The sequence below is a fragment of the Sciurus carolinensis genome, chromosome 11, assembly GCF_902686445.1.
Source record: "Sciurus carolinensis chromosome 11, mSciCar1.2, whole genome shotgun sequence".
NCBI classification, from domain to species: Eukaryota; Metazoa; Chordata; class Mammalia; order Rodentia; family Sciuridae; genus Sciurus; species Sciurus carolinensis.
In genome coordinates, this window is record NC_062223.1 from 88,284,028 (window position 1) to 88,311,688 (window position 27,661).

At 43.4% G+C, this 27,661-nt stretch overlaps 1 protein-coding gene across 3 annotated transcripts in view; it reads right to left on the bottom strand.

The window, feature by feature from the left end:
* Positions 1-2,218: 2,218 nt before the first annotated feature.
* Me3 (malic enzyme 3) overlaps positions 2,219-27,661 on the bottom strand; it is a 213,258-nt gene continuing 187,815 nt past the window's right edge. For 2 of the 3 annotated variants that reach the window (XM_047519454.1, XM_047519455.1), the window contains exons 8-15: positions 25,911-26,020; positions 11,698-11,795; positions 11,290-11,403; positions 9,526-9,631; positions 8,812-8,954; positions 8,067-8,240; positions 4,274-4,372; positions 2,219-2,818 (exon numbers count right to left, since the gene is read on the bottom strand). In XM_047519454.1, the coding sequence (XP_047375410.1) occupies positions 2,657-2,818; positions 4,274-4,372; positions 8,067-8,240; positions 8,812-8,954; positions 9,526-9,631; positions 11,290-11,403; positions 11,698-11,795; positions 25,911-26,020 (1,006 nt within the window). In that variant the 3' untranslated portion in view covers positions 2,219-2,656. The remainder of the gene's footprint in view (positions 2,819-4,273; positions 4,373-8,066; positions 8,241-8,811; positions 8,955-9,525; positions 9,632-11,289; positions 11,404-11,697; positions 11,796-25,910; positions 26,021-27,661) is intronic. The other variant, XM_047519453.1, reaches the window with a different exon arrangement.

Below are 27,661 nucleotides of genomic sequence, written 5' to 3' on the forward strand. Positions count from 1 at the left end.
TCATCTGAGTAATGATGTTAGGCATCTTTCATGTGCTTGTTAGCCATACACATATTTTGCCCATTTTAAAAACTGGGTTATCATTGAGTTGTAAGAGTTCTTCACATATTATGGATCTAATGCCTTCATTAGATACATGAATTGCAAATATTTTCTCTTAATCTGCTGTCTTTTTTTCTTAATGGTATACTTCAAAGTGCAGAAGTTTTAAATTTTGGTGAAATATATTTTTGTTTTATGAACTTTTTGTTTTATGAATCATGCTTTTATAATAACATCTAAGAACACTCCTCAACTCACGTACCAAGGATTTTCTACTTTATTCAAGAAATTTATGGTTTTAGCTTTTACATGTAGGTTTATTATCCATTTCAAGTTAATCTTTGTTTATGGTGTGAAGTGTCTAAAGTTTTTCTTTCTTTCATTTGGATGTTCTGTGTAACTTCATCAGGTTTTCAAAAGATTCTCCTTTCCTTATCTAATTATCCTAGTAGCTTTGGTGAAAAATCAATTTACCACAAGGACTTATTTGCAAACTATCAGTTCTTTTTCATTTATCTATATGACCACACAATCTTGATCATTATATAATTGTGTAAGTTTTTGAAATTGAATAGTGTACTTTGTTTTTTTTTTTTTTTTAAATGTGACTGTTCTTTGCATTTCCATGTATGTTTTAGGATCATCTTGTCAATTTCTATAAAACAAACAACCACCCTGTGGATGTTTGGGACATGATGGAAAGAGATAGTGTAAATAGTTCTTGGCTATTCTGATTTCAGTTTCATTCTTTAAACCCTCTTCTGAATAGTTTCTCATTCTGTGTGAGCTCAGGAATCATGGAGGAGGGATAATTTCTCAGGACATTCTTGGCTGAGCACCAGAATCAAGGAAGCAGATATTAAGCAGAATAAAACCTGAGAAAGAGGTGAGTGATAGCTCTGCTAATTACTCCTCTAGGAACCTAATAGTCCACTTGTCACTGAGAGGTGGTTAGGACCTACTCCTTGTGGGCAGTGGGGATCCTGAGGCAGAGTTGGTAGTAGGGGCAGGTTCCTAAAGATGATTTATACAAATAAATTAGAGATTGGAAGCCTCTGTCCCTATAGGTCTTAGCAGGGGCCGCAACTTTTATCCCACCCTTACCTCCTATGCGAGGGCTTTGCTGGACATAAGGAAGTGAAGGTTAGTGCTGAACTTGGTCTAAAAAATATCTAGGATGGACTGACATCACCTTTACAGGAAAGCCACTAGGGATTGCTCAATTACTTCAGTGTGAGGGATGGAAGAGAGTGTGCATTCCAGAGCCAGGAAAATGAAAGTCTTCTTTAGAACTCCCCATGGTATTCTCCCCTCGTTGGCTCTCTTCCTCCTCAGTCACTGGCACGCTGACCCTACCCACCCACATTTCTCTGGTTTTTCTTTTAGTAAACCAAAAAGGAATGTTTAATACCCAATAGCCCACTGGGCGGTGATCATTCCTGACTAGCTAGTGAACTACATCCAGCCACTCAACCCTCACACCCTGCTGAGTCTTGAAAGGAGTGTATTCCTCTGCCTGGGACTGAACTCCCTTATGGGTGGGCCACTTTTTCTGGCTAGTGACTGTGCTCAAATTCCTCATCTCACCACTACTCCCACCCATCCTTCACTGTTGGAACTCAGTGCCAAAAACCGCCTCTCTCCCCCTGAGCCTGTGTGCTCATAGAAAGTATCCTCTCCCTTCTATGAGCACCCTTAACTTCTACCTGCATATTTCTCATAGACTTAGTACTTTCTCTTTTATGGCAAAATGAATTGTGTCCAATTATCGCGTTCCCTCTGCCCGCAGAGAGAGACACGACAAACGTCTGAAGCTTTGGGAGTTTATTGTGCACAGTCTTCCTTTCTTTCCCTCTTTTCTATCCCTTTCTCTCTCTTCTTTCTCTCGCTCTCTTTCCCTCTGCTTAACTCTCGCCTGCTCCGGTCGCTCCGCTTCTCCCGCTCGGCTCACACCTGCTTCGGCCGCTCCGCTTCTCCCACTCGGCTCTCGCCCTCGCTCGCACTCTTCTTCCTCGCTTCTACTCCTACTCTCAGCTTCTTCTCTACTCCCCCACCCATCAAGCTTATATACACTTCAACCAATCAGGGGAGAGCACACGAGGTAAACGCGCGGACAGCTGCAGGCATAGAATAGGTACACGAGGGGGGCATGCTCTAATCACATCGTCAACTAGCCAATCATTGGAATTCGCTGGTTGTTTACTGTATAGCTGGCCACTTTTGGCTCAGCGCCAGGCGCCATCTTGACCGTGCCCAAGGCTGGGGGTCCCGGAAACCCCGACATCCAATCTCGTCCACTAAGTCCTGATCTCTAAAAACATGGGATTCTAGGCAGGATTCAGTATTTCCCACAAGCCTAGACAATAGTTGGCAATTAATGGGTGAAGAAATGCTTGGGAAAGAACTCAGAAAAGGGTGATAGGAAAGTGAACTCCCAGGACCTTCAGGAATAAGGCTCTCATTCATTGTATGCCTCAGCATCTCCCCTCATATGAGAATACTCAGAGGAAAAATACACACACACACAGTGACAAGGATGGCCATTTTGGAACCCATTTATATTGTGGGTGTTACTCTGGGTTTCATCCAACCCCATACCAGCCCTTGAGACTCATCAGACTGTCTGAAAATTCATGGCTTCCTTGGGCCAACTGTAGCTGTCCAATGTAAATGAATCATAGTCCGGAGTGTAGACGAGGGATCTTATGAAAGCCTCCTTGTTCTCAGGCTCTGGGTAGCAGGAAGCCAGGTTGTGTTTGTACGCATAGTCGAGAACCTAGGGAAAAACATGTTTGACTAAAGAACTGGATCTAAGGAAAAACCCACCTAAAGGCCCTTGCTTGAGAGACTGGAGTGGCAGAATACATTCTGATGAGCCAGTCATGTTCCTCGTATGAGTTTGGCCCATGAAACCACTGACTAGCTTTCTTGCCTAAGCAGGCAGCTTTGACATAATGGAAAAAATACTGGGCCAGGGTTAAGAGGCCCAGCCTAAATTCTGCCTGCTTCCATTTGCCCACAAGTCCCCAGCCATAACATTATCCTTGCTGAGCCTCAGTTTCCTTATCTGTAGAGTGAGGGAATATACCTTTCTCTGGAGTGATGTGAAGATAAAATTAGAGAACAGTAAAAATGTTCTGTACCTAATTTTGTTTTGGAAGCGGGTTGAACTGGATGAACATCCTGAACATTCTTCTCTGGGTATTAGATTTGGCTTCAGGAGAATATGAATCTAAATATCCCCCCAAAGGAAGGAACTAAGTGGGGGAAAACCCTGCAGAGAACAACTTAAAGATCGTGTACTGTCATGCAATGCATTTTAAAAGTTATAGAAAGTTGTAAGGATTGTGAGTTCAAAGCCAGCCTCAGCAAAAGCAAGGTGTTAAGCAACTCAGTGAGATGAGACCCTGTGTCTAAATAAAATACAAAATAGGGCTGGGGATGTGGCTCAGTGGTCACATGACTCTGAGTTTAATCCCTAGTACCAACCCCCCAAAAAAGTTATAGAAAAACATATGCACTAACAGAAATTAAAGCATAGTAAATCCTTATATGTCACTATCCAATGTCAACAACTATCATTTGGGGCCAGTCTTTATGGCACCATGCTTTGATTCTTTGAAAACCCATCACCCTGCATAGTCTCACAGTCTGGAATATTCCACAAACATGATCACCCTATGGCCCAGTCATTCTGAGAGGGGAAGAATGAACATCTCCTCTACCAGGCAGGCACTGGGTATGGAGCTTTATTCTGTTCTCTTTCAATCTTCTCTAGAACTTTGGGAGACAGGTACTACTGGCCTCTTTGGAAAAGAAGGAAACTGAGGCTGAGGGAAGTGAAATGATTGGGCCAAGCTTGCTCCACCTGATTGGCAGTGCTGGGACCCTGAGGCCTGAGCCCTTTCCATAAAGTTATGCAAGCTGACCTTTCTTATAAATGGGTGATTATGATTCATTTTTAAAAAATTCCACCCACATTTTGGCACACAAGACCATGGACTTTGATGACTTTTCTGCCTGCTGTTTTGAGGGGAAATCCAGGAGTTTTCCCAGAACTCGCCTGGGCAGGCTGCAGACAGGAGTTAGTCAGCTACCCTCTGGGTTGCACACTATGCAGCCCAAGGAATTGAGTATGTCTCCAGAGCTGCTGTCTCCATGTCCTTCTAAAGTCACAAAGAGAAAGTGGTTGAGTATTGCTCCCCATTTATAGGTGTAGGATGACTCTTACTTTGATGGCGATTCTCAGAGATACATCTCTGATGGTGCTGAGTGGTGGGTACAGTCTTCCCTGGGATAGGTGCTGCTCAGAGACCTCCTGGGCAATTTGCTGGAGAGAGGGAGAGAACCAAGAGTAATAAGCTGAGTTTCTGCCTTCAAAAACAAGGACAACCCTTTACCCCAGCCCTGCACACATGATCGAATGTTGAAGTTCCTACTGTTATCTCTTAGCCTTAAACAAGGACACATCCTTTCTATGCTGTGAGACTACATGAGGATTAAAACAACATGGGGATTTTTTAATTCTAAAGGAAAATCACTAAGACTAAGGGGTTTCTTATTGGTTTATTCAGTCTGTTCCACAGAGATTCTACATCTCTCACTTTTTGCTTCCAGCCCCTTCCCCAAGCTTGGAACCATCCTGGGTGCCCATCTAAGAAGCATTCCTGTGTTTAGGGCTCCATGACCTCTCCTAGTTGTGGTCCCAGTCTGAGAAAGGCCTTTTCTCCAGTGAATGAATGGCACATAACCTCTGCAAACCTTGTCTTCCAGTCTCAGGTGCTGGTGCCCAGCCAGCCTTGCAGGTCAGCTTTTTAGATGTGGTGTCTGTGAAACTACTCCTACCTTATCTTCTTGTGTCCAGTTTAAATATGAGAAGACAAATTTGAGAAGATCCACTGGTGCTCTCTGAGAACTGTTTGTCCCAGAAGTGACAGGGAATGGAGTTGATTTCACCTCAGAGTTTGCAGACATTATTCCAAAGAAGTGAGTCTCCCCCTCCCATTCCCTTTCATTCAAACATTCACTGAGCTCTCCAATATGATGAGCTCTGTGCTAGGTGCTGAGGACCCAAGGTGAAAAGTTATTGTCTTTTCCCTCACAGAGACTGCTGTCAGAGGGCAAATAGGAACACTTCTAACAATTATAGGGGGAAGTGCAATGAGAAGGGGACATAAAGACAGAGAGGAAGACAGGCTTTCATGTGCTGTTCAGGAAAGGCTTCCCAGAGGAAGTGTCAGAGACTGACAACTGATGGACTAAATCTGAATTAACTGAAGAGAAGATGCATGATAGTATAAATTATATACAAATACTTGGATGTGAGAGAGCAAGGACCTGAGACTGAAAAAGTCATGTTGGATGGGTTGATGATAGAGAGAGGCTAAAAGTGAGACTGGAGAGGAAAGGTGGGTCTGGTGACTTGTAAGGAAACCACAGGAAGGGGTTTGGATGTTATTCTGCAGACTTAAGAAGCCTGTTATGGGTTGGATGTGAGGTGTCCCCAAAAAGCTCACATGTAAGAAAATGTAAGAAGGTTCAGAGAAGAAATGATTGGGTTGTGAAAGTCTTAATCCAATCAGTAAATTAATCCCCTGATAGGGATTAACTGAGTGGTAACTGAAGTGGTAGGGTGTGGCTGGAGTAGGTGGGATTTGGGGGCATGGCTTCAGGGTATATATTTGTATCTGGCAAATAGAGACTTTTCTCTCTGCTTCCTGGTTGTCATGTGAGCCACTTCCCTCCACCACACTCTTTCACCATGTTGTTCTACCTCACCTTGAGCCCCAAGGAATGGAGTCTGCTGTCTATGAATTGAGACCTTTGAAACCGTGAACCCCCAAATATACTTTTCCTCCTCTAGAGTTCTGGTTGGGTCTTTCAGTTGCAGCAGTGAAAAAGCTGACTAAAACAGAGCCATACAAAGGTATGAAATTAGAAGAGATTTGGCCTGATCTGTGTTTCGAAAGTTTCTCTTTGTGGAGGTATAGAAGATGAATTGGTTAGAGAGAAACAGGATTACCATGATTAGATCTGCATCTAGAAAACTTGTGCTGTGAAGAGATGAATCAAGGTATTATGGTCACTTCTAAGGTGCTGGGCACTGGTTATGTCTTGCAACATGAATTCAAGTAGCCTTGGCCATCCTAATGCTGTGACTCATAAGCCTAGAGACCTTGGGCAAGTACCTTAAATTCTCAATGCCTCACGTTCCTTGTCTATAATATAAAGATACACTCTATACCTAGTTTTACAGAATTTTTACCATGAAATGAGGTAATGCATATAAATCTCCTAAAATCTATATTAATTTTCCATACGGAAATAAAATTCAACATAAATTGTTAACTAAAATCGCCTTTTTTTTTTTTTTTTCAGAAATATAAGCTATTGGGCCTTTGAAGATGAGATAGTCAGTTCCTAGAAGTGAGGGACCTGAGCTGGGAATGGTGGTGCATGACTGTAATCCCAGTTATTTGGGAGACTGAGGCCAAGTTCAAGGCCAGCCTCAGTGACTTAGTGCTATACTGAGCAACTTAGTGAGACCCTGTCTCACAAAAAAGGTGGGGATATGTGGCTCAATGGCTAAGTACCTCTGGGTTCAATCCCTGGTACCAAAAAAAAAAAAAAAAAAGAAAAGTGAAGAACCTTATCCTGCTCACAGGAGATGCTTAATTAGTAGATTGAGAAGAGTTTCCTGTGTAATCAATGGAAACACTCTTCATGAAATGATGGAGCTGAAGTATTCCATGGCACAGGGTGTTGGGTGTGCAGATGTCTCATAGGGTCACATAGGAAGGGCTATAGCAGCTGTGTTTCTGCCCAACAGGGAAATTTACTTGTAGCCTGCTTTAAGTAGAAGTGACTCTTTCCATCTGATGGGAATTTCAAACAGCTCTCCTCACAGTCACAAGAACACCCATCACAGCAATAGGAAGAAATATGAATGCAGATTACTCAGGATGGACAGAGGGCTGTGGCACAAGGTCATAACTGGTGTGCATAGGGTGGAGGGTAGCTTAAAAGTCTTCAGGGAACATTATTTTATGACCTTGCAGAACCAGTGATCAATGACAAGACACAATAAAACGGGACCTAGGACATGGGACAGTTCCCTGTGGGACTCATAGAGGTGGATCTGGGCAGGGCTTTACAGAAGCAATTCTCATGCTTCATTGGCTTGAGCTCTCACCAGTGCCATAGTGAGGAGGAATTCTAGGAGGAGATTAGAAGTACACATTTATTTAGAGGTTAGAGGTATAAATATATTTACTATTCATATATAACTTTGATTAGCTTAATCACCCCTGAAAAGAGACATTTCTAGGCAATGGATTCTTCAGAATGAGAATATATGTCAAGTGCCTGCCATTTGATAATGCCAGCACTGTAATTGTTGTTAATAACCTTATTATAAATGTGAAATTGTCATTCTTAATGATTTTTCTCATTGTAAATAAACCATTTCTTCCAGGAAAGAACACTTCTGTGACCTTTTCTGGTATGATGCCCAGAACAGGTATATCCCTAACATTCCCATAACAGTGCTCAGAATAGGCAAAGCCAGACATGCACTCCACCTGCTTCCTTTTGGAAAGTGTCCTCATGGAGCTGCCTGTCACGTTATCCCAGTGATGTAGCCAATGCTTGTGGCTGGAAAAATTCATCACCTGTCATGGTCCATAAGTTCTCAGTTTCAGGTGGCTTTGATGACACTGCTTGGAGGTAGGGAGCAGTACTAGATATGTGCTCTCACTGCTAGTTCCTCCTAACAATACTAGCTTCCTCTAACTACTTCCCCCCAACCCCCCACCAAAAGCCTGCAGGCAATTGGAAAGAAGGTCAAACCCATAATAATCTAGAGAGATGCCTGAGACTTAAGTACTTTGGGGATCCATTGCCAGGGTTGGGACCAGACATGTAGAAGAGACAAAAAGAGGAAGAATCTTTAGGGACTCAATGTAGGACCTAGTGTTAACCCACAGGCTCTGTTGAAAGCATTCAAGGGAGCAGGGACATGATACCTCTGCTGTTAGGAGGAAGATCTCATCTGGGATGTGCCGGATCCCGCCGGCGATGACTCCCAGTGCCACTCCAGGGAACACATAGGCATTATTTCCTTGCCCAGGAATGAATGTCTTGCCATCTTCCAGAGTCACACTCTTAAAAGGACTTCCACTGGCAAAGATCCCTCGGCCCTGGAGCCAGGAAGAAAACCAGAGGTTGTAGTTTGGAGATGGGATTGGGGCTTGATGATAGCTTGTTCCTGTCTTCCAAATGTTGAACCCTTCTTCATCTTCTCTTAAATGCCCAGCATTGTGCTGAGAATATGGCAAGTACTCAAAGTGCATTTATTCATATGACCAGAAAGCTCAGTCCCCCCCCACCCAAGTTATCTGACAGCCAAGGAACTGCTGACAGATGATAGAGTTCATCATATTCTTTTTACCTGTCATCTCCTAAGAAGGCCAACCCAGGACATGACAGGCATGGAAGCATCCTGGAATTTATAAGAGCTTTGGATTCTGGCCAAAGCTCCATGTTATTTAGGGGCAAACTTGACCAGCATAGCCTAATGGTAAGAATTTTGGAGTTAGAGCTGGGTTTGAGGACCAGCTCTATTCCTTATTAACTCTGTGACTGTGGGCAAGTTACTTCATCTTTCTGTACCTCAGTTTACTGATGAGGATTTTTTTATCCTCAAAAGGTTACTTATGGTTATTGTTACTATGTCCTCTCAGCTGGGGGAAGGAAGGACTCCCCGCTGACCTCGGTGACCCGGTAGCACTTCTCAGCTGTGCACTCGGCCTTGCTGGTGGGGTTGCTCAGGGCAAAGATGATAGGGCGCTCGTGGAAGGAGGCCATGTCCCTCAGAATCTGCTCCGTGAAGGCTCCTGCGATGGCAGCAACACCTACAGGGAAAAGTGGGGTAGTGGGGATACCTATTCTTTGTAAATAACCCATTCTTCTCCTGGGGAAACTAGGTGTACTGTGAAAGGCTCAGGAGTCTTGGGGATGGCATCTGACATTGGGATTGAGAGAGAAGAAGGAAAGAGGGTCTTCTTGAGTTGCCTGAGGCCTCCTGTTCATCCTTAAAGGACCACTGGTCTACTTCATGTTCCTGCCAGTTAGATGCATCTTGAAGATGTTCCTGGGCATTGCCATTGAAAGGGGCTGCTCCCTTAGTACAGGGAGAGATGCTGGGTCTGTCTTGGTCGAGGGAATGCTCATCTCATCTGGGTTAGAGATACCAGCCTGCACTTTTCCACTATACTATGTAAGCTCCTACTGTGGTGGCTTAGTTCTATGGCTTTGATTTAGTAGCTACTCCATAGAAGTTTGTGACATGGAATTGGACATTAGATAGGGGATAGAGCTAAATTTCTTTAAGTTACTTATGTCTCCTGGATGAGCCTCAGTCTCTCCATCTGCAAGTCAAGAGAGTTAACTGGGCTAGACAGCATATCACCTGCATCCTCCTACCTATGATGGCTGTGGGCTTCACCAGCCTCACCACCTCCTCCAGGGAGTTCACTTCAGGATGGTCTTGTGCAAACATCTCTTTCTCATGGTTCAGGTGACTCCTCCCCTATAGGAAAAAAAGGCTTATTGAAAAAGTTGTGGTGCTGAGAACCTGTTAGGCAGGGGCAAGAATGCTTTTGGAAACTCTAAGAGCATTCCCTACTGAGCCCCACAATTTTGTCTGATCTTCTAGAAGTCTTGGGACTGACCTCTTGATCAAATTTCCCAGGAAAGCTTAGGATGAAACCTGTGTGTGTCTGCGTTTCTTTAACCCAAACCACATCAGGAGATCCATAAGGTTTTTTTGTTTTGTTTTGTTTTGTTTTTTTGTTTTTTTTTGAGCTGGATCAGAACAAAAAGCTTCTTAGGAAATACCTGAGTCTGACCAAGTCCTTTGACCCCAAGACATTCAGCACCCAGGCCCAGTTGAGGAATAGGGACTTGAGCCATCCAGGACCCGGGAGCTAATATGAATGTATTTTATAAGAGTCATTAACCTGCCTGTGAATAATACTAAGCTGAATTCCAGAACAGATTTGGAATAGCTGACCAGCTCTATATTTCTTCCATTTTTCCAAATAGAAGTCCTTGGGTGACAGGCTGGTATGAATGCTAATAAATTAGTACAAACATTTTTTATGACTCCTTTGGACCAGCTTGGCCCCATGAGAACCAAAGTGATGTTGTCAGCTTTTAGAGTTCCTTGAGTAGGGATGAATTCCATGGGGTGAACAAAATGATGGTGAAAATTGGGCAAGAATGACAAGCTTTACTTGTGGCTGGATTATGCTCTGGAATGACATAGAGTGGGAGGAGGAATCTGGAATCTTCAGATCTAAGTTCCTACTGGCAGTGATCTGGCTCCATATAGAGTCATAGGAAGTTCAGTTTCTGATGAGGGTATTTGCTATTATTGGTATACGATCCTGTGCACTTCTCCATTTCTACATCTCTCATTGTTTTCCATCTCTCACTGACATTCTATGCTAGTGGAATTCTGAATATTAAAGGATGAGGCTCTGAGTCAAACTCTAAGGGGAGGGGTCATCCAGTTGTGTCCCTCTCCACATGCTAGTTAGAAACTGAGCTGTTTCTCTATCATTATTTCACTCATACCTCACATATTAATTACATTAATTATGTGCATACCAGGTGCCAGGCATTGGCATCAAGACTGTGTGGATTAGTGGGGAGACAGACAAGTAAAAGGCATCTGTCTACAAAGTGGTGGATGCAGCCTATGGAAGGGGGATGCCTATGTGAACATAGTGTAAGAAACTGAGACTTAATGTTCTCAGAAAGCTTCTTGGAGCAGCTAATATTTTAATTTAATCAGAAGGTAAGGAGGAAACTGGGAAGGGGTTGAGGATTCAGAATGGGTATTTGGAAAAAAGGAGAGAGAGCATTTCAGGCAGAACAAAATGTGCAAAGGTGTAGAAGAGAGGGAATGTGTGACTTTTGGAGAAATATCATTCAATATAGCTGAAGGTTAGTGAAAAGCAGGAGTAGTGGGAGGTAAGACTGGAAGGAACACACATACATACTCACACACACATTCAGAACTTTTGGACAGGAGCAATTAAGGTTACTTTGGGATGAATCTTGCTTTGGAGATTAGACCATTGCCATTGTTCTCTTCCTCTGTTCTATCTGAGAACTTCACCCTTTAGGGAATTCTTCAAGTTTAGTTCTTGGGAAACTTCTGGGTCTCCAGACTGACAGTACCTTGACAATCAGTCCCTTGGAGTCCACCATCCAGATCTTCCTTGTGGCCTCTGCCTTGGGTACACCTTCTTTCTCCAGGGCCATGACAAGAAGGTGGGCAATGCCCATAGCTGCCTGAGAGGTACAATAAAGAATGTTTAGACACAGGGGAAATAACTGTTCAGCATGGATTGGATGTCTCACCAAAATAAACCCTTATTTATCCCATAGCCCAACAACTCCCAGGAGTCCCAGATAAATTCTTATATGGACAAACTCAATTGTTGAGACTCAGGCAGCCGATATGATCAGAATACACTGTGCTGCTTCCTCTTCTCAGAACCACAGAACACCTCCCTTCTTGATTCTCTTCCACCCATTTTTATTCTTCAACTGGAACAACAGTAGAGACCCCCTTATGGTACCTACCTCACCTGCACCTTGAAAAACAAACACGTGATTGGAGAGCTTATTCTTGGTGATTCTCAGAGCAGCCAGGATCCCTGCCACAGCTACAGAGGCTGTGCCTGCAAGAGGGTGGACTGTGATCAGTTCTGGCCATTAGCTCCCAACCTCCAAGAGAAAGACCCTTGGCAGAGTTCAAAACAAAACACCTAGGTCCTGTGCAGGAAGAAGCAACTTTTTTTTAGCTCTATGTAAGTCACAAGCCTATAGGCTTGAAAGTTTTAGAGCAAATCCGTGCCTTTTGTAGATAGCCATTCTTCTTCTGATGAGCAGATACTTAGTTGTTTCTTGGCCCCAGGTTCTGCTACTGCCATTGTCCATAAATGAAATGACAGGATAAATACAATTTAATAGATGCTGAAAAGAAGTGTAAGCTCCCAGAATGCTTTATTTAAAGGGTAAGTGGACAAATACATCTTTTAAAATGAGAGGACGACCTGACCAAGAGACCATATGTCCTGAGCTGCCCATCTTCTCCATCAAGTCACAAGGTTGGTTGTACCTGGTAGTATACCATCAACAAATGGCTTGAGTATGTCTAGAAGGGACAAGTAAGTTGCATGAGCAGGTGGTTGAGACTTGATAAAGCCACTCTTGTATAACTTTCTCTCCCTCAGTCTACATCTAAGGACTTATTGAGAATTGTTTAGACCATAGTCCAAGGAGAAAAAACCTCAGGCTGTTTATAGATCATTATTAATGCTATGTTGGCATCAACTAAGTGTCAGGTTGCAGCTTTGCAGGTGGATATAAAGGATAATGGCAAAGGGAAGTGGACTAGTTCTACTTTTCTTTTTTGGGGGGTGCTAGGGATTGAACCCCAGCTGCATGCATACTAGGCAAGTGCTTTATCACTGAGCTACATCCCCATCTCCTGGATCTCTTTTGATTCATGATCAGTTTTTAATGGTTGAGAGGAGTGGTCAGGAACTTGGAGAGAACAAAATTATAAGATTGGTGATGACTCTATAATCAAATAAATATGAGTTCAAATATTAAAAAAATAAGATTGGTGATGAGGGGTTCTGAGAAGTGGCATGATAGTGACCTCTTGGAATAGGTACAGAGTGTGATGATACCTATGCCTCATGTGAAAAATCACTAAAAAATGTAATAAGAACAGGTTCTCAATCACCAAGCAGATAAAATGTTATGTCCTCTGAATGTCAACTAGCCAGCATCTTTCCCCAGCCACCTAGGGTTTGCCTAGTGGGCTTGCATACAAAGTAGACTTGATGGCCAAGGATGGAGTCTATGCATGGACTTCCTTTTACCAATGAGAATCTATTACCGATAATGCTGCATGACTAACTTGGAACAGCAGAGACCAATGTTGAATTTCTGATATCCATCTGGTGGATGGCCGTATAGCTTGGACTCCTTCCATCGTAGACAAGCAAGAGCTCTGTCTTCACTGGACTGTAGAGCTATTCCAGATAGGAACTTCTCTCTTTGTCTATCATACTGCTGCCAGCACCATCATCTGTAGATGTTTGGAATACCTATTCACCATCCAGATAACAAGGCTTCTAATCAGCAAGAAATTAATTTCACAGTAAAAGAAGTGCAACAGAAGGCTTGTACGCAAGGAATTCACTGGTCTTAATGTTACTCAACCACTTAGGAGCAGCTGGCCTAATAGATCATACAGAGGCCAGCTGACCAAGGATAAAAAGAGTTGGGTTGAGGCAACACCCTACATGGAAGATGTTCTAGCTTAAAAGATACAATATATAATCCGATTTAGCAAACAATATGTTGGGTTCTTTCTCCTGTAGCTAGAATACATGAGTCTGGAAGTGAGAGTGACCCTTCTCACCATTTTGCCTAATAACCCACTAGCAGAATTTTTTTCCTATCTCTTCACCTTTGTGATTCACTGGATTGAAACTTTTAGTTTCCAAGACAGAAATATTTCTACCAGGATACACAATGTGTTTCTATTGAATTAGGAGTTGAGATCATCCCTTGACCATTCGGGACTTTTTATACCAGTGGGTAAAGAGGGTTTTTGTTCTGGCTGTAGTGATTGATCCTGATAACCAACAGGAAATCTGGGGCAAGAAGGAGTATATCTGGCACTGAGGGAATCCTCTGGGGTGTATCTTAGAATTTCCACGCTCCATAGTAAATATCAATGAATACTATTGTAACTAAAGAAAGGAAGGACTACTGAAGATTCACAGTCCTCAGAACTGAAGGTATAGGTCACCCTACTGGGTAAAGACTAAGGACCCTGGCTAGCTGAAGTCCTCTCTGAGAATAAGAAAACATGGAATAGGAGATTGAGGAAGAAATTTGTAAATATCAGCTATGGCCTCACCACTGGTTAAAATGAATAAGGAATGTAGCAATCATGCATATTTCTTCATTCACTGTTACATAACTTTATATAATGGTATACATTAGCTAATTTCTTCTTCTTCTCCCTCCCCTTAATTATGTTATGCACATTTGGTTAGAGGTTAATTCTTTGCTTTAGTTTTTGAGTAACTGAATTTTGAAGTGTGACTATAACTGAATTTTAAAAGAGTGGTTAATCTCACCCATAAGATGGATAGTATGACTATCTTCTAGCGATGAATAAAATGACATTGGGACTGTCTCATTCCATTTTGGGGAGAAGGTGAAATGTCTTCATTTATTGGAGAAAGTTGCATTTTGTTAGAGTAGTTTTTGTTGTCTGAGTACAAATGTGTAGAATAATGTGCATGGGTGTTAAAAAGACCCAAAGGGTGAACTGTGCCACTTATTGGGTAATTGGGTACTTATCAGCTTCCAAATCTCTACCCTTTTTGTACATTGTTTGATCTGCAAATCCTGTTCAACTTTGCCAAGTGGGCTCTGTGCTGGGATTTGCCAATAGGGTCACTAGAAGGAGACTGGAAAGCTAGATGTGGGGTGGTTGGAACCCTTTTTCTGCTTCACTTTAGTTCTGTAGAGTTGACAGGTTAAAATGTAGGACTAAGTAAAATTTGAATTTTAGATAAACAAGTAATTTTTTAGTACAAGCATTTCTTTGCAACATTAGCATGCATATTCTAAGAAAGCATTTCTTTATTTGAAATTGAAATTACTTGACATCCTGAATTTTGTTTTTGCTAAATCAGGCCCAGCCTCTCAACCTTGGTTCTGCACCTCCATAGCAGCGGTTGAGTCCAGTCTGCAGGTTGTCCATTACTTACACTCACTGCAAGCCTCCCCCATCCCAACCCAAGATACCAACACCAGCCACCTGCCACCTCCTCTTTCTGTTGTTCCTTCAGCCTCAGGGGTGGTAGCAGATCCTTAGTGATTCTTTTCTGCTTTTCAATTCCTCAATACATAATTAACAATTCTTTATTTAATTTTCTCTGTCAAAGCAACTTGTGTAGACCCTGATTGATACAGAGTTCATAATAAAAACATAATCACAGTTGGTAATGTTAAATCCCATGATGGTCAAAGAAAAGGAAAGTAAAGTGGAACTATTTATGGCTTGTTCAATATGTACAAATTTTAAAAAACTGATGTTTTCTAGGGCTGGTGAGGGAGCAATAAAAACTAAAATGTTCCAACACACTTTGCATTTTAAAGGGCTACAATCCTTTTTTGGAAAACTATTTCCTAGTGCAGACCATGGACATAAAATTTTCATGATTTTTGACCTCATAGTTCTACTTCTGGGAATCTGTGTATGGAAAACTCAGAAATATGTGTTCTAAGACATTTGTGAAAATGTTATTTGTAATGCAAAGTGGCTGGAAAAACCTTAACATCTAACAAAGAAATAATGATTAAATTGACTAGTGTAGACAGTAGAATATTTTGCAGCTATTAAAAAATGAAGATTGTGTAGTGACATGAAAAATACTATGAGTAAGTAATATCAGAGATTTTTCTAAGTGCCTTACATGTCCTGATATAAAGATATTTACTCATTTAATCCTCGCTACAATCATCCCCATATTACAGAATGGGAAAATGGACAGTGCAGTTTGCTGAGTTTTTCTAGATCATATAACACAAATTGGATTTGGATCCAGGGAATCAGACTATAAGGGCCCGTGCCCTTAACTACTAAAGTTTGCTTTATTGGGTTTGTTGGAAAGAAGAGAACCTTAAACAGCACACATACCATGATTCTAATTGTAACAACACACATATAGAATCCAGAAGGAACTACAAAAATATATGGTTGCAGACTGGGGGTTTAAGTGAATCTTCTGTATTCTATTTCCGGTTTTCCAGATGGTTTGCTTTTTGCTGACTCAGGAGTGGGATTTTCTTCTAGAACATGAGTTAGATTTATACCTGGCTTGGAAGTTCTGTGTTGGGCTGAGATAAGGGGCTTACTAAGCAGTTGTAGTCTAGTAAGTGCATGTTCATCACTGTGGACATCAGGAAGTAGAACTCTAACCAGGAACACACTCCCTAGAAGATGGGATGTAGGCTCCCCTATCTTCACATGGCTGCGGCCTGGGGAAACTATTGAGCTGTCAGCAGGTCCCAGAGGCATGGCTGAGGACTAGTGGGATTTCCTAATGTCCTTCCAAAGGTTACCAGGGTGCTCAGTGTGCCTACCAGATGGCAGGCATGGTTCCAGGCACCGTGGAAGACAGAGAAGACTCCAACATGGTCCCTACCATCAGGGAACACCCTGCTTACCAAGGCTTTGGTACAATAGCTATAACAATCATTGATCAGAGATCTTTGGAAATGGTTGCATTCATTTAATTAGTGAGAAGCACATATGGACCAGACTTTGCAACAAGGGTACCATGGGTACACAAATAGGCCAGGTTCACTCTTTTTGTTTTCCAGGTTCACTTTCATTTGTAAGGAAAGAAGTCATTAAACAATTACAAATGTGAAAAGTGTATTAAAGAGGTTGTTTGTGATCTACTTTTTGTTAATTAGAGAGAAGTATATTATCAAGTTACTTTGGTAGCGTCTTTCCTCCATATACCATTAGCATTATTCATGGCTCTTAAACATTCCACCCAGCTTCTTTCATGCTGTTCCCACAATCCGTAAGGTGTCCTGTAGTTCATTAGTTATTCCTTAAAACTTAGCTTAAATGATCCCTTTGCTTCCTCCAGGTATCATTAGCCACCCCTTCCTCTCCCATATTTATATTTTATCCAATCCAAATTAAGCTAGGCTATCAGATGGCCAGGATTTCAGCATTATACTGCAATAAAACAAAGAAAGAAAGAAAACAGCAACCAAAACCCTTCCAAAGTCACATCCAACAAAGCAAATCTAAATAATTATTTAAATTAATCAAATCAATTATTTAAAGAGGTGGTGAGGAGTATTGCATTATGTGATCCTCTTTCCAAATCCCATGTCCACATTTTCTCGAAAGTCCATTTGTGGTTTTTGTTTTCCATTTGCCTCTCCCTGCAAACAACTCTATCTTGTGTCGTACTCTCCCTGCTCCTCAAAACCTGCTTTCATTTTAGTTCTACCACATCAATATCAGTGTTTCAAGCTATATCTGAATGATTTGTATGCCAATTCAAGTTCGAGATGCATTGAACTAGATGTCTTCTCTTGGTGAAGTTTCCTGTCATTTGGAAAGAAGGAATTTTCTTCTCATCTGTTTCTTCTACATCAGCAAAGCCTTTTGCCTCCTGAGAAGAGGCAACATGGAAAGCACCCACCACCAGATGGCGCTGAAGATATTCTGTCAGAGTCATTCTCTCAGACCCCCACTTCCTTCATTTTTTTTTTTTTTTTTTTTCCTTTTTGGGTGTCAAATATCAGTTGGGGGTTAGAATCTAAAGGTTTAATAACTGGACTTAGCTGCAGAAATTCAGTGCTGGATGGGAATTAGAGATTGCAACATTCTATAAGTGTTTGGATGGGAAAACTGAGGCCAGAGAAAAGGGTGGCTTGGCCTGCTCAGTCACCTAGTAGGAAGTCAAATAGGGAACCCTGGGGAGGTGCTTCTGCCCATTCAGGGTGCCAGAGTTGGAGGCAGTGAAGGGGCATTATGGTTTTTCTGGGGGAGAACTATAGGATGAGTGGTAAAGTTGAGGCAGAGAGAAGGGCACTTAGGCAGGAGATGTCACTTAGATGCTCAGCTGTGACTCTGGAAGTGGTGGGGAACACAAAACAATGGAATATATGACAGGAAGGAGTTGCACATTTCTGTACAAGATCACAAAGGCAGCTACCATTTATTGATCCTTCTTATCATGACCTTGCCTCTGTGCTAGGTGCTTACCTGCCTTTGCTCATATAATCTTCCTAACAACTAGGTACTGTTGTGTTCCCACAATTGTGCTTTTTTCTTTCTCTCAGAAGAGGACAGTGAGGTTCAAAGGAAATAGAAGCAATAGGACAGAACCTGTGATCCTCTCACCATCAAATCTGTAAACTTTTTCATGTCAACATACCTTGCCCTTCTTGCTGTGACCGTAGAGGTACTGTCGCTGCTCCTAGCTAAAGCCACCACTCTTGGTGCACTGGATCCCTTCATTTTTGTCTGCTCAAAGAATTCTTTCTGTGATTCTATTCTGTTTCTTGCATCCTCAGTCTCTCTCTCTACTGGATCATTCCCATCAGCATATCAATATGTTGGAAAGTTTCTGTTTTTAAAAAACCTTCCTTTGACCTCATGTAGGTTCCACCATATTTTTTACTGCCCATTATAGTCGTACTTTTCTAAATAGCAGAATATACTTACTGCCTCGATTTCTTTTCTTTCTTTTTTTTTTTCTGTGAAAATGAGTCTAATCAAACGACTGATCCACCTCTTGTTGATGTCACCAAGTACCTCCACCTTGCCAAATTCAGTGGTCAGTGGTCACCTTGCCAAATTTAGCAGCATTTGACATTGTTGCCCATTCTTTCCTTTGGGGAACTCTTTCTGCACTTGGTTTCTGAAACCCCACACTCATTGGTTACCCTGGGGCCACTTCATCCTAATCTCCTTTCTGGAGTCCTTTTTGAGGACATCCTTTGACATGGCAAGTCATCCTGATTATGGACCAGAATTTATCAGGCAAAACTGCAGCTGTTAAGCCCCAAATTATAAAGTTTAGCAAATAATAAAGTTATCATATCCATCATTAACTTTCATTGAATGTGGGTGGCAGCAGGGTGGTTCTTGGGCTGCCTGCCAAGAATTTAAAAATGCAAAGGAAGGAAATTGCTTAGTTTTTTGAAGGTAACCACCCTGAGAAGCCCGGGGGTCCAGGGATGTACAGGAACATGACTTGTGCTCATAAAAGTCGTGGGCAGCTGAAAGCATGACTGGTTGCTCCCATTTGTGATGAAAGAAAAACAAATTTTCTTTTAAAGAGAGAGCTTTCCATAATTACATTTCCTGTAAACTGAATACTTGAGGTTGTAGGTTCAGGAAATAGCACAAAAGGACAAGCCGAGGATGTAGTTTCTGCTTTTAATAGTTACATTTGACAAAGTTAAAGGAGTTTCTGTGCTGATCAACTGATTATTGGGTGAAATGGAAGAACTCATTGCCTTATCAGGTGAAGGCAACACTGCCGAGCCCGGCAGCAAGGACGGGAAGAGTTCTAGTTTACCAGGGTCTGGCCAATGTGGCCTTGGAGGCCTGGGTCCCTGCTGCCCGGGACGGCCTTGCAATAAAGCTAGACCTGCAATGACTCTGCAAGAGTCATTCTTACAGCAGCCAGCTACTGCCATCATTTATTTAGTAGTGCCTATTTATCACCTGTTCTAGGCCTTCAAGGGACAAAGTATTGAATATGTAAAGAGAATGAAACAGGCTTGTTCTCAAGGAGATGCCAGCAAAAGTGTCTAGAAAAATCTGTTTTCCTTACTGGACACCAAGCAAAGGCCTGTAGAGTACTTCAACACTATCTCTGTCTCATGAAGGAGTTTTCCAGAGCTCTTGGATTCTCTAGATGGCAGTTCCTGGCCCACAGAGAAGGCAGGGGTAGGCTTATTCTGCCACAGTCTGGAAGGAACCAGAATTGCCATCATCTCAGCTTCTCAGTAGGCTAAAAGAGGTGTCCAAGAAGCCAGGCTCAGATATCCATGTGAACCTTAGGGTGAGGGCAGCTCTGGAAGCAGAGAACTACCTTGGCATACAGTACTTAGTGAAAAGAAGGCTCTGGGGACTGGACAGTAGGTAAGACTGGGGGACCATGGGGACTTTCACTGTGGGAAAGGCCAAGGTGAGGCCTGGAACTATTGCTCAATATGTGATATGTGAGGTGAGATCAAAGGGGGGCAGTAGACCCCTGACAGCTAAAAATAACTACTAGTATCATAAACAGAACAAACCAGATGAACAAAATCTTCAGACCTGGGCCATTCATGACACTCTGCTTGCTCCTGCCATGGCATCTGCAGCCAATTGGACCCCTCCCATCCCTACTCAGGTTGTCATCTTTCAGTGATATGTTTCACATCTCTTGGATGAGATCCCCAATCGTGGCCCTAGGGAACTGTGAAACATCCTGCAAATTGGGAAACCACCATCTGGTACCACTTTTGAAAGATGGAGAAGATGGGGTCATCCAGACAACTGTGGCTTGGCCTTGGATACAGTACCTTGGGTGGGGAGATAATACTTGAGCTGCTAAGGGCAAACCCAAATTGGCCAAGAGTGGGAAGAGAATTCTAGGCAGAGGGATCAGCACATTCAAAATCACAGACTTGGCAGAAAACTTAGAGATCTGTGAGTAGTGTCATGTGCTGGAAGAACACTGCATATGTGGGAAGTAGAGAAAAGTGAGCTGGACCCTCCAGCTCTTCCCTCAGGCTTCCCCTGTCTTGTGCACACACTGGGTCTCTCCTCATCTCCTTCAGAACCCCTTTCTGGGCTCTCATCCATCCCCTCTCCCTCTCATGTTGAGAGTCTCTTATGCACCCCAGGTGAGTATCACTGCATGCCTGCCCCTGCCTATACACGCCTACAATCCTACCACAACCAGTACTATAAGTGGGGAGTGATACTTTAAATACTTAATGAATTAGCATAGTGTCAACTAACCAGAACAGATGCTAGCCTTAGGAAAGCATCTGGGCCATTCTAGTGGTACCAACTGATTATTAGTCATGGCTGTTAAGATCATTTTGTCCATTTTGGAGGTAAGGAAAAGAATACTCTGAGAATTTAAGCCACTTGGCCAAAATCATCAAGCAGAAAGGATTCAGACCTAGGCTTGTCTCTGTCCATGTCTGACTGTTGAACATTCAGGCTCACAAATTAAGGCTTAAAGTGTGAAGGGGAGTGACACAGCCCTGATGTAGCAAAGGACATTCTGACAAGGTGTCTGGTTCCAGGCATTCGGAAGGACTGGGGCCAAGGCAGGTTCAGGGAAAGCTGATGGGATAGAGGATGCTCTGGAGCAGATAAGTCAACTGGACTTTCTGGTCCCCAGCCACTTTGGGTAGTCAGCTTGCCCACGGAGGCTGGCAGCCCAAGGTCACTAGGCCAGCAGCATTCTGTACGTGGGTCCTTGCATGCTCTCCTTTCCAAGGTCAAAATTAGCCTCCCCCCAGCAGGACCATTCTCACTGCTTTTCCCCTTCCAGGCCTCTTTCCTCCCAGAAGAGCAGAGATGCTTCTTTGGTTCCAGCTGAAACAACAAAAGTCACCCGAGTTTCTGCCTATTCCAAAATTCCTGAAGAGGCTGCCAGCGATGAGTCAGAGCATCAGCAGCCCTGCTCGCCAAGGACCAGCCTGGCCTGGCCTGATGCTTCCTATGACTCTGAGTTGGGGTAGGGGGAGAGGAGAAAACAAAAAGCCCCAAGTGCAGTGACCCAGCCTTGTAGCCAGCCCCCTGGAGGTAGTGCTTCTGAGATGAATGGTGCAGTGGGACTTGGTGGGAGACAGTTCAGCTCCTGTACAGCACCAAGCCACAGTCCTGCCCTCATGGAGCTCAGCCTTGGGTGCTCTTGAGAACCTCGGTGCTTTCTTTGTTCCACTGAGGATGTGAGTCTAGATTGGTGTTCAGAGAAGTCAGCATGGTCTCATTTTCATGGGGCCACTTGGTTCTAATCCCTGCAGTGTGTGGGTTTCTGGCAGATTCTGAGAATCTGTCTCCAGGTCCTATAAGGGGTGAACTAGGTCTGTCCTAGTTCACACATTCAATGTGAGTTTGGTTTCTGTTTACCACTCTGATTTCTCATGCTTACTTCTCCCTTTCTCCTTTCCTCCCTCTCACTCCCCCTCAATCCTAACCCTCTTAAATTCAGTGTATGGAGGTGTTCCTTTCCTATTTTTGAGTACCCACTATGTGGTTCTATACTTCATTTCTCCTTACTTTGAAGGGAAACTATTCCAACCTTGGTCAACCCCCATGTTGGCCTACTCATCCTGGAATTCCTTGCCAGTCATTGTCACTTAGTGATGGGAGTACACATCACAGTCTTGTGGTTTTGATCCCATAATTAACCAGCTTCTGACTATGAGTCCCTTCCCCTCTCTGGGCCTCATCTTTGGGTCTGCAAACTGTGGGCGTTAGAGGACAGAATGGGAACAATGAGGAGGAGAAGATCACAGCAGCATGTGGGTCTGGAATTTAAGCCTCAGCAAGAGGATCTGTCCCATCACCTCACATGTGTGGGATCAATTGGCAGTCTGATGTCATGGAGAGAGTGGAGAATTCCGTCAGAAATATCTGGGTTCTAGTCCCAACTTTGTGCTCGTCTTGCTGTGTGACCTTGAGCAAGTTTGAACCCCTTGTAGTTTAGTGTCCTTGTCAGTGACATGGAATGGCAATATCTGTCCTGCCAATGAGGAGAAGCGAGGCATGGCCAAGAATTTGTGATATAGTATGGACAAGAAACACTCTGAAACCTGAAATTCCATGTCCATGCAAAATCTTATTATGTGGCATAGTTTGTATCCCCTGGGAAGCAGATTTTGAGACATCATGGGTGTTCAGGATGTTTTTAAGAAGTGTCCTGGTGGAAAGGTAGGGAAGGAAGAAACATGGGACAGAGAGAGAAGTTCAGTTGGGATGTACACCCCAGCACCTCAGTCAGCCTCACTGGGAGCTCTACCTGCACTGGACTGAAATGGTTGGGCCTTGGTATTCATTCATTACTGGAGGAAGGTAGCTTCTGGCCAGGCAGGACCATAGGCAAAGTAGCTGAGCCTCTGTCTGATGTGCTGGCAACCTTGTCATGAGCTGGGGCAACAAGTATTTCCTTGAAGGAGTATCTGGGTGGTGTATCTCCATGACCACCTCTTTATTGTTAATTATATGGTTATGCTTAACATCAGGCTGTGTTCATCAAAGGCTGGAGTAATAATACAGAGCTCCTGCCCATCCAGTTCTACTCAACAACTCTCTCCCCAACAGCTCTCCTCGAGTTCTAGATAAGTGGTTTCAGTCTTAATTTCTGAGAAAAGAATGGTAAATTCTCTTTCATTTGCTGTGAGACCCAGAAAACTATTCCATTTGGTTTTGCCTTGGAGTTCATAGGTAAGACATAAAAACCAAAAAATTTAAACAAATGAATTGATTTAATCTTAAAAAACTCCCTATGTGTGCATGTTGGTGTAACATGTGAACGTACACATATATCAAAACATGATAGCACATGGGGGGTGCATTTAAACATGAGTACAAATATGGTGACTGGGACAAGAAAGAGGCTGCAGGGGCAGATGTCCACTGTAGACATGCCCATATGAATGAGTCGGTGAAATTATAAGAATGTCATTTGTATGTGGAGACATCATTCACTCATTCTTCTAACATTTAGTAACATCTATAATGTGCCAGGCTCTGTGCTGGGAGCTGGGGAACAAGAATAGATACATCTGGTTGCTGCCTGGAAGTTTATCATCTTGTGGGGAGACAGTACAATATAGGCATCTCAGGTACAGTGAGGGAAGAGAGTGGACAGAGGGAGCACCTGAGTGGGCACCCAAATCAGACAGGGGAAACAGGGGCAGGAGACCTCGAGCTGCGTCTTGAAGGATAAAGGTGTTACTTAGGTAAAGATGTGGGAAAGGGTGAGCAGGACTTTCACGTGGCTGAGAGAATGACTGGTAAGGAGATCACAGGAGTGAAATGAAGAGAGAGTCAGAGGACACAGGAGAGACCCCTCAGCCATAGACTTCAGTGAAGGAGTGTGAGCTTTCACACAAAGAAGGGATAGCAGAGTAGTGTTCCCATCTTAGGGGTACATTCTGGTAGCAGTGTGGGGGCAATGGAGGTTGATGGACTGCAGGGCTGGCCAGGTATGTTCCTGTGCATGAGGATGTATGCACGTGGGGCTGCGTGTCTGTACATCTGGAGTCTGTGTACCACCTGTGCCGCCCACATGAACTTGTTTTCCACTTCCCTCTTCTGGTTTTGGCAGCTCAAGGGCTCAGGGGGATGGCTATCCTGCTGCTGACTCATGGGTGAGCACCATGACAGGGCTAGCTGGCAGGTGCTTCCTCCAAGGCCACAAGCACACTCCTTCCCACTGACTGACAGTGAAGTGATGGGGAGGCACGAGAGGATGGCGTCTGCCCCTAGTCAGCTTTCCGGGACTGGACTGGGCTCTCCTATCTGTGCAGGGTGTTGGCTTGTCTAGATGACACTGGGCTTGCCCAGCTAGTACCTGACACAGGCTCAGGCATCATGGTGAGGGACAGACAGAATAGAGAGGCTGTGAGGACATGGGCATAACTATGGCCCACCTTTCCCTTTCTGGGTCTCCCTGTTTCAGGACACTAACTCTTTAGGCACTGAAGTCATGTATTTGAGCTTAATTATATAACAATGTACTATAACTGTATTATCCTACTCCTTGACAAATTCATGACAAATTAAAAAAAAAAACCTAATTTATCATATTTCTTATATCCCATAGTATGGACCACAAAAAAAGGAAGAGGCTCTTGGTTTTGTAATAGGAATATAAACTCTAGAATGGTATAGTAAGTAGTTAGAAACTTGGAATTTAAAGTCTGGGTTCAAAACCTCAATTGTATACTCAATGGCTAAGTTACTTATTCTCTTTGTCCCTCAGCTTCTTCATTCACGAGACACAGATGCTAAAACACCATAGGATTAAATGTGTAAAGTTCCTAGAACAGTGCTTGATGTATCATAAATCTTCAACTATAAACCTCAACTAGTTTTACTAGCTAGTCTTGGCTGGTTCTCTCAAGTCTTGGGAATTAGGGAATTCGATTGATGAAAAGTTGAGAACTCTTTGGGACTCTAGAGGACACGTGTTTAATGCGATGTTGACCCACCTTTTACTCTCAGGGACCAAGACCTGTCCCCACCAACTCATTCTTTTTATCTGATGTGGGTCTTGGGTTTTAATAGATTTTGCTTGCCAAATTTCATTTGTTAAATAATATCCTATATGGACCCATCAAGTTTTCTCTTGGACCTTACAAAATGCTAGGAATGGCTCCCAGTGCTCCTCACTAGGAACTTCTGTCGGATGAGATAATCCCTGGGAGTCCACCCTTCCTGCTCCAGCTTCAGATACTGGCACCTCTACAGCAAGAAGCAAGTGCCTTCAAGTATTTCTGGCCCCTACAATAGGTGGCCAACTGAACCCTGAAAGAGAAGGTGCTTCACATTGATTTAGAAGTGGTTTAGATCCCTGGTGCCAGTGTCTCTCAGGCTTATGCTTCCAGGAGCACATATTCCAGTCAAGTTCAGGGAAGGAATAGTCCTGACTCCTTGATGGGAAGGCTCCTTGTATTTGTAAGATCTAAGAGAAGGTCATTATTGTTGTAGAAGACCATTTTTTTTTTTATGGTGATGGATGTTTTGGTCTGATGGAGTCCTATGTACTAGTACTTTCTATATATCAGCTCTTTAAATTTTCACACAACTCTTCCAAGGTGACTATTGTCCTCTCCATAGATTAGAGAATAAAAGCGTGGTCAGAGAAGGGATTTATTTAAGTTCAAGTATTAGTAAATGACAGCACTGTTTGGAATTTCTTACATACATTTAAATCACATCATTCTCACCTACCTCTGAAGTAGGAATGATCTCCATTTTGTAGATGAGCAAACTGAAGCTTAGCAAAGCTAAGAGACTTGTTCAAGGTCATAAAGTCAAGAATTAGCCAAGTGGGATTTGAATCCAAGTCATGTTCCATCTTCAACAACTGCTGGCAGTGAACCAGCTATGAGGTGACACCTCTGCCCTACTTTGGCATCCAGGTGAGCCTAGTGGAAAAACTTTGGTTCCCAGTGGTTTTGTTGGGTGGGTGGAAGCCTACCTTGGATGTCATCGTTGAACATGCAGTACTTGTTGCGGTATTTGTTGAGCAGGCGGAAGGCGTTGGCATTGGCAAAGTCCTCAAACTGAATAAGGCAATTTATTCCAAACCTGTGGAGAGAGAGGAAGGAGCACATGACTGCCTCCCTAAGACAGATCCCTGCAGGTCACAGCCTGCAGTAGAGAGTGGGGAGGCTCAAACAGCAGGTGGGGTAGCATGGCTCCTTCATTGGGTTTTTGCCATCTGGCTGGATCTGGAACTTCTGGGTTTGGAGTTCTGCCTGTCCCATTGTAGCTGAGAATAGGGAAAGGAGAGAGTAGGGGCTCCTGGCTTACTTGTCAGCCAAGCCAGTATCACTGTATTTAAGGTGGATTGGTGGCTTCCTTGGGCTTCCATGGCAGACCCTGGGCATGCCAGGAGGGCTGAGATGGAGCTGCCTTCTCTGTAGCCTGTTGCCATCTGGCATCTCAGCAGAAAAGCTCACTCTAAACTCAAGTGCATGAAGAGAGCCAGGTTTCCCCACCAGAGATGGTTGGGGAGCTTCTGCAGCCTCTAAATATCTCCCTCACCAGACCTTGAGGCTAGGAGTTCTTCCACTAGAGACTCCTTTAAGTTCAGTCATTGTTCCCTGACATGACACAGGGAAGGTTGGGCAAGGTTAGCATGTGAAACCACTGTCATCTACTCACATCTCGGTAACGTTGTGTTCCAACTTGCAGAAGTAGAAGAGAACTGGGCAGGAAGTACATTTAACATGCAGATCTCTAGGCCCATCTCACAATCTTACCTGGAAGGTGGATGAGGCTCAGGAATCTGCATTTTAACCAGCACTCCAGATGGCTCTAATTCTGCCAGTCTAGGGAACTTTGGGGAACAGTGTTGTGGATGAAAACTATGCCCAATAAGTTGCTTGATGGGCCTTATTAGAAATCTGTGAGGCCTTGCTGCCTACATTTTCCCATCTTCCTTAAAAGGGGGAAGGGGGCTTGGTTCATTAAGGTTTCATAACTCATTTTTCCTTTTAATATTTGTTGTTGTCAGGAACCTGAGAGCAAAATTTCCTGTCCATTTACACCAGGCATCCTCAGTCTGAGATTTCTGCCCACAGATTTTCCCTTCACTGCATGCCTGCTCTGTGATTCTGATATTTGGCAATTTCGATGATATCTCAGTCCTTCTAGAGAAGACATGGTATGATTCCTAAAAATTACTTTCATCTCATGGGTCAATTTGTGATTGAGTAGTGATATCTGAGATCAAGTTCATTGAGAAAAAGTCCCAATTGATCCACATTAAATTCAGGAGTGTCAGAGCATGTGACAGGGAGAAGTGACTGGCTATTTCCAACCTCATGTGAACCACAAGCTTGAGGCCCTCTTGAAGCCAGCTTTGTTACCTTGGAGTTGGGTGGGCACTCTAACATGGCGAGCTTCCCATGCTTTTGAGACATCTTTCTGGTGAGGTTAGTGCCTGTGGGGGAATGGGCAGCACTGAAATGAAATAGAAATCAATTTTTCCAAACTCATAATTTTGGCATGGCTTACCCTTTCCAGCATAAATGCCAGTGAGTGGGTAAATATTCGCTTCTGCTATGGGTTTTCCAGATCCTTAGCTGGGCAGAGCTGCTGGTGGGGGCACTGGAAACCGGGTCATGTTACAATGGCAGAAGTGGAGAGGGGGTGACTTGCTACACCAGTGCTAAAGATTGCCAGGCTTTAATCAGGAGGCTTGAAGTCCTGACAACTGAGTGA